Source organism: Salmo salar, chromosome ssa24 (genome assembly GCF_905237065.1).
Source record: "Salmo salar chromosome ssa24, Ssal_v3.1, whole genome shotgun sequence".
Lineage (NCBI taxonomy): Eukaryota > Metazoa > Chordata > Actinopteri > Salmoniformes > Salmonidae > Salmo > Salmo salar.
This window is the reverse complement of record NC_059465.1, coordinates 2591092-2598909: the sequence shown is the minus strand read 5'-3', so window position 1 is coordinate 2598909 and position 7818 is coordinate 2591092. Positions and strand designations below refer to the sequence as shown.

Sequence of the window (7818 nt, the reverse complement as noted above, 5' to 3'; positions counted from 1 at the left end):
ACCAAAGTTGCGCCCCTGGTTTAGTATAGATACACACGGCAAGGCAGGGCTTAACATGACCACGCCCGAGTAGGGTACAGCTGTAGGGTACTCGCATTACTCCTATGTTAAATTGCCTACCTTACTCATAACCTGACAACGGCTGTATTCTTTTTTTTATCATTCTATAAACATTTTGGATATGCTTGGTTGGTCATTCTTAACATGCTTCCGTGCTGTCTTAATCAACAAACGATATCATACCTAAAAACATTTTAATTCTAAACGTAGAAATGTTAGGATGAACACGTGAAATTTATGTCACGATTATCAGCCAAACAGACTTTATTAATTAGCTAGCTAACCCTCCTTTTACGATGCTGATAAGCTGTTGCGTACTGTTCTGCTTGAACAATGTTAGGAGAAAAAGACTACCAAATTAAGTTTCATCAACTACCCAAGGACCAGGTTAACCTCATGGTTTCAGGCTTTTACGCCGCGATGTTGATGGAAAGTTGTGGGCTCCGCTTCCTCGATACGTTTAAGTGTGTTAGAAGGACTTCATCACTGTTATGTCGCTAACACTTGTTTGTATCTCACTAGCTACAGTTGGAAGTTTTCATACACCTTAGCCAAATACATTTAAACTCAGTTTTTCACAATTCCTGACATTTCATCCTTGTAAAAGTTCCCTGTCTTAGGTCAGTTAGGATCACCACTTTATTGTAAGAATGTGAAATGTCAGAATAATAGTGGAGAGAATGATTTATTTCAGATTTTATTTCTTTCATCACATTCCCAGTGGGTTAGAAGTTTACATACACTCAATTAGTATTTGGTAGCATTGCCTTTAAATTGTTTAACTTGGGTAAAAAGTTTCGGGTAGCCTTCCACAAGCTTCCCACAATAAGTTGGGTGAATTTCGGCCCATTCCTCCTGACAGAGCTGGTGTAACTGAGTCAGGTTTGTAGGCCTCCTTGCTCGCACATGCTTTTTCAGTGCTGCCCACAAATGTTCTATAGGCTTGAGGTCAGGGCTTTGTGATGGCCACCCCAACACCTTGACTTTGTTGTCCTTAAGCCATTTTGCCACAACTTTGGAAGTATGCTTGGGGGCACTGTCCATTTGGAAGACCCATTTGCGACCACGCTTTAACTTCCTGACTGATGTCTTGAGATGTTGCTTCAATACAGTGAGGGAAAAAAGTATTTGATCCCCTGCAGATTTTGTACATTTGCCCACTGACAAAGAAATGATCAGTCTATAATTTTAATGGTAGGTTTATTTGAACAGTGAGAGACTGGCAAGTTGAAAGGACATATAGGCAAGCCAAGAATAATCAACTTTCTAAATATGTACCTTGACCATTCAGAGACAGGCAAAGACTGGAAGAAGTTACACGACATATTTAAGACTAGCGAATTAGATTGAGATGAACTTCTCTCACTAGCCAGGTAGATGTCAACTAACCAGCAAAAAAGCTAGGGGTAAACAAACAGTGACGTAAGTATAATGCGACAGCTTTACTAGCTTTACTGTCAGTGGTGGCCGGTCGTGTAAAAATGTAGAGTGTCAGAATACAGTGAGGGAAAAAAGTATTTGATCCCCTGCTGATTTTGTACGTTTACCCACTGACAAAGCATTGATCAGTCTATAATTTTAATGGTAGGTTTATCTGAACAGTGAGAGACAGAATAACAACAAAAAAATCCAGAAAAACGCATGTGAAAAATGATTTGCATTTTAATGAGGGAAATAAGTATTTGACCCCTCTGCAAAACATGACTTAGTACTTGGTGGCAAAACCCTTGTTGGCAATCACAGAGGTCAGACATTTCTTGTAGTTGGCCACCAGGTTTGCACACATTTCAGGAGGGATTTTGTCCCACTCCTCTTTGCAGATCTTCTCCAAGTCATTAAGGTTTCGAGGCTGACGTTTGGCAACTCGAACCTTCAGCTCCCTCCACAGATTTTCTATGGGATTAAGTCTTGAGCCACTCCTTTGTTGCCTTGGCTGTGTGTTTTGGGATATTGTCATGCTGGAATACCCATCCACGATCCATTTTCAATGCCCTGGCTGAGGGAAGGAGGTTCTCACCCAAGATTTGACGGTACATGGCCCCGTCCATCGTCCCTTTGATGCGGTGAAGTTGTCCTGTCCCCTTAGCAGAAAAACACCCCCAAAGCATAATGTTTCCACCTCCATGTTTGACAGTGGGGATGGTGTTCTTGGGGTGATAGGCAGCATTCTTCCGCCTCCAAACACGGTGAGTTGAGTTGATGCCAAAGAGCTCCATTTTGCTCTCATCTGACCACAACACTTTCACCCAGTTGTCCTCTGAATCATTCAGATGTTCATTGGCAAACCTGCTTTCTTGAGCAGGGGGACCTTGCGGGCGCTGCAAGATTTCAGTCCTTCACGGCGTAGTGTGTTACCAATTGTTTTCTTGGTGACTATGGTCCCAGCTGCCTTGCGATCATTGACAAGATCCTCCCGTGTAGTTCTGGGCTGATTCCTCACCATTCTCATGATCATTGCAACTCCACAAGGTGAGATCTTGCATGGAGCCCCAGGCCGAGGGAGATTGACAGTTCTTTTGTGTTTCTTCCATTTGTGAATAATCACACCAACTGTTGTCACCTTCTCACCAAGCTGCTTGGCGATGGTCTTGTTGCCCATTCCAGCCTTGTGTAGGTCTACAATCTTGTCCCTGACATCCTTGGAGAGCTCTTTTGTCTTGGCCATGGTGGAGAGTTTGGAATCTGATTGATTGATTGCTTCTGTGGACAGGTGTCTTTTATACAGGTAACAAGCTGAGATTAGGAGCACTCCCTTTAAGAGTGTGCTCCTAATCTCAGCTCGTTACCTGTATAAAAGACACCTGGGAGCCAGAAATCTTTCTGATTGAGAGGGGGTCAAATACTTATTTCCCTCATTAAAATGCAAATCAATTTATAACATTTTTGACATGCGTTTTTCTGGATTTTTTTGTTGTTATTCTGTCTCTCACTGTTCAAATAAACCTACCATTAAAATTATAGACTGATCATTTCTTTGTCAGTGGGCAAACGTACAAAATCAGCAGGGGATTAAATACTTTTTTCCCTCACTGTAAGTATCATGCAAAACATTTGCATGATACTTACAGTGTCATGCTGTAAGTATGACACTTACAGCATGACAGCCAAGTATGTTAATAACGACACGTGAGGCTGCTGAAAATGTTTATTTATTGAAACTACAAAAAAGTGTCAGTTTGCTGAGGATGCCATGAAAGTTTGGCTAAATACATGGGAGTAATGCGAGTACCTTATTGCTGTACCCTACTGGGGGCATGGTCACATTAAGCCACGCTGAGCCGTGTGTATCTATTGTGGAGTAACAACAATATTTGAGATCCATCCTCAGTTTTCTCCTATCACAGCCATTAAACTGTGTAACTTTTAAAAAATCCCTTTTGGCCTCATGGTGAAATCCCTGAGCGGTTTCCTTCCTCTCTGGCAACTGAGTTAGGAAGGACGCTTGTATCTTTGTAGTGACTGAGTGTATTGAATACCCATCTAAAGCTTAATTAATAACTTCACCATGCTCAAAGGGATATTCAGTGTCTGCATTTTTTTGTTGTTGAAAACCTCCCTGGTCTTTGTGGTTGAACCTGTGCTTGAAATTACTACTCGGCTGAGGGACCTTACAGATAATTGTATGTGTGGGGTACAGAGATAGGGTAAACATAAAAAAATCATGTTAAACACTATTATTGCACACAGAGTGTGTCCATGCAACCTATTATGTGACTTGTTCAATAAAATGTGCTGAAATGTATCCTGAACATATTTTGACATGCCATAACAAAGGGGTTGAATACTTATTGACAAGACATTTAAGCTTACATTCTTTATTCATTTGTAAACATTTCTACAAACAAAATTCCACTTTGACATTGTGAGGTATTGTGTGTAGATCAGTGGCACACAATCTCAATTTAATCCATTTTAAATTCAGTCTGTAACACCATTTATTTGGGAAAAAGTCAAGGGGTGTGAATACTTTCTGAAGGCACTTTATGCCAGATAGGCTACACCGGTTGTAAAGCGGATTTATCTGCTAATTTTAAGAACTAAGCAATAAATATAGCAGCAGGAGAAAGCTGGGATCTTCTTTTAAAAAGTGTCCACCCAAAACTATGTTTTCACACTTGATTGACTGGGCTTATAAGAACCCGTTTCACTTGGCTCTATCGGCTATGCATGGGCTCTCCAACCCTGTCCCATAGGCTATGCTTAGAGTTATATACAATAGCCACAACATCAAAAAAACATGTGCAACTGCATGCATTTTCATCAGGCAGAACCATAACGCACTGAATGACAGAACATTTGACTTGGAAAGTTGTCTATTAATCAGTTACCAAAAAGCCAAGCTTACGTTCATCTTAAATATACATAGTTGACATTTCCACCTATTGTATCTCTGTGTTTACAGGTCTATATTTCCATGAGGCATTAAGATATTCTAATCATTGTTGTGTATGATGGGCAGACAACTGACTACTTGTATTCCACATTTTAGCAATATCAGAGTTTGTAATATTGGGTTACATCCCCCCTCTAGCCAGGCATTATTCAGCATTTTTTTGTTTAGGGTGTGTGTAACAATATCAATGTAATCACTTTTGCAGTAAAATATCATAAATGGGAGACATTAGGGGAGTGAAAAACATGGTTGTGTTTTGTTGTACCTCTGGTAGGGCTATCACAACTGTTTGGAGGCATTGCCACTAGCCTAGTCTGTGTACGGATGCACTCTGCGGCCCAACAGCAAATCAGCTCCAAGTGATTCACATGCATAATCGAAAGATATACACTGAGTGTACAAATATTAGGAACACTCTCCCTTTTTGCCCTCAGAACAACCTCAATTCATCAGGGCATGGACTCTATAAGGTGTAGAAAGTGTTCCACAGGGATGCTGGCCCAAGTTGACTCCAATGCTTCCCACAGTTGTGTCAACTTGGCTGGATGTCGTTTGGGTGGTGGACCATTCTTGATACACACGGGAAACTGTTGAGTGTGAAAAACCAAGCAGTGTTGCAGTTCTTGACACACTCAAACCGGTGCACCTGGCAACTACTACCATACCCCATTCAAAGGCGCTTAAATCTTTTGTCTTGCCCATTCACCCCCTGAATGGCACATATACACAATCCATGTCTCAATTCTCTCAAGGCTTAAAAATCATTCTTTAACCAGTCTCCTCCCCTTCATCTACACTGATTGAAGTGGATTTAACAAGTGACATCAATAAGGGATCATAGCTTTCACCTGGATTCACCTGGTCAGTCTATGTCATAGAAAGAGCAGGTGTTCCTAATGTTTTGTACACTCAGTGTATGTGATCGTACACAAATGTAAGCAAGGTTTGACATTATTATGTTTTAGTCAAATATTATATCTGTTTGGGCTTCTTGGGGTCAATTTGCAGTCTACAAATTATTTGTAATTATGTTCCGGCCCCCTGACCATCCACTCAATTGGCCCACGGCTGAATCTAGTTGATGATCCCTGGTCTAAACCCATTCAGGTCCCCTATCGACGGCCATATTTCACTCCTGTCCCCGACACCCCTGTCCCTGCCTCCGTCATTCTCAGTCTCCTCACATCGTCTTCCTCTCACTCTCTTTCTCAGTACCGCTCAGGCGCTAATGGCTTCCGGTGGGGACACTAAGAAGGCAACAGCCAATAAGGTGGCTGTATGCGCTGACACGGTACCTCTGGGTATCCTGGGATACGTGTATGTGATCTGTGAAGGATTAGTCTTCGTCTATGTGTATAATCTCACTGAGAGAGAGAGAGAGAGAGAGAGAGAGAGAGAGAGAGAGAGAGAGAGAGAGACTGCAGTCACTGGGTTTAGGGCTGAATATAGAGAGAGACTGAATGGGAAGTGGAGGTATGGCTAAGACACTAAACTATATTATGTGGTACTACCATAGAGTTAGCATAAAACTGGACACAGACAATGGTCATATGACACTTGAACAGATAAGAGAGTGGACAAACTGTGAAGTCAATACAGTCGTATAATGCCTGAAACGTATGATTTAGGAAAGCTGTCTGCATACCTGGGTATCATAACTTGTTAGTGACCAAGGTAGTCTAGAAAGGGCACTTACTTGCATCGGAGTGGACGGGGGGAGTGGAGGGGATGAAGGTGGGGAAGAAGAAGGAACGGAGTGAGCGATGGTCAGAGGAGTGGAGGGGTGAGCGTTGGGTAGGGAGGTTCTCACAACTCCCCACACTGCTGTTGATCTTCAGGTGCTGAGGCTTGGACTTCTTCTGCTTCACTCTGAAACACACACACACAGCAGAATGGTTATACTACCATTAGACTGTTATAAATTATTAGAAACTACAGTTAAAGAGTTTATACTGCAAATATACGGTTATAAAACAGTTATAGACTTCTATTATACAGTTAAATGTCCAGTATATTTATAGCTCTTATACAATAGATATACTGTTATTAAACAATCTACAGTAATAAAGCTCTTATAGTAGTATTATACTGTAATAAAATGGTTATTAACTACAATTAAAAATGTATACTTAAATAATAATAATATATTATACCGTTAAAATGCTCTTATAATACAAGTTCTTATACAACTTATACAGTACAACATGGCAAGGGTTATCCAGAGTAAAAAAAGTCATATTTTTCTTTGAAAATGGGGAAAATCAAACAACTTGAGACATCTCAGATATCCTGAGAAATGATATCACTTCAAGGGTAATAGTGTTAAACTTTCGACATTAATCATCACTCTCCCTGAAGCCTCAGCCTCCCCCCAAAGAAATGCCAGGGGGAAGAGGCAGTTAGGTAATACCTAGTACACAACCCACCAATTAACCCTAAGGCCTGACAAACAACAACAACAGCAAACATGGCTGCCACCCAACGGGAGTGACTCACCGGAGAGAGAGAGAGAGAGAGAGAGAGAGAGAGAGAGAGAGAGAGAGAGATAGAGACAGAGTGCCCCGAGAGAGACAGAGAGAGAGAGATAGAGAGTGCACCGAGAGAGACAAAGACAGAGGGGATGGATGGCTCTTCAAGACACGGGCTGTAAAACTAGGCTAGGTATGGGCTCTGCCACCTAACCAGTCCATAATGGGTTTACACACCCCCAGAGTGGCCCAGAGCAGTGGCCCTTCAGCCTCTTTCAAGCATCACTGAGGGGGGCTTGTGTAACCCATCAAAAACGAGACAGGAACACTCATCACACACGTATCACTCAGTTCCCCTTGACACTGCTAATGATGAGCCTGCAGTGGCACCTGGGGGACTGGGGTGGTGGTGGGGGGCAGATATATATATATACACTGCTCAAAAAAATAAAGGGAACACTAAAATAACCCATCCTAGATCTGAATGAATTAAATAATCTTATTAAATACTTTTTTCTTTACATAGTTGAATGTGCTGACAACAAAATGACACACAAATAATCAATGGAAATCCAATTTATCAACCCATGGAGGTCTGGATTTGCAGTCACACTCAAAACTAAAGTGGAAAACCACACTACAGGCTGATCCAACTTTGATGTAATGTCCTTAAAACAAGTCAAAATGAGGCTCAGTAGTTGTGTGTGGCCTCCACGTGCCTGTATGACCTCCCTACAACGCCTGGGCATGCTCCTGATGAGGTGACGGATGGTCTCCTGAGGGATCTCCTCCCAGACCTGGACTAAAGCATCCGCCAACTCCTGGACAGTCTGTGGTGCAACGTGGCGTTGGTGGATGGAGCGAGACATGATGTCCCAGATGTGCTCAATTGGATTC

General features: G+C 41.9%; 1 protein-coding gene across 1 annotated transcript in view; it reads right to left on the bottom strand.

The window, feature by feature from the left end:
• Positions 1 to 5921: 5921 nt before the first annotated feature.
• Positions 5922 to 7818, bottom strand: part of LOC123730423 (kinase suppressor of Ras 2) — a 71538-nt gene continuing 69641 nt past the window's right edge. The window contains exon 6 of the mRNA XM_045707065.1: positions 5922 to 6322. Within this exon, the coding sequence (XP_045563021.1) occupies positions 6133 to 6322 (190 nt within the window). The 3' untranslated portion in view covers positions 5922 to 6132. The remainder of the gene's footprint in view (positions 6323 to 7818) is intronic.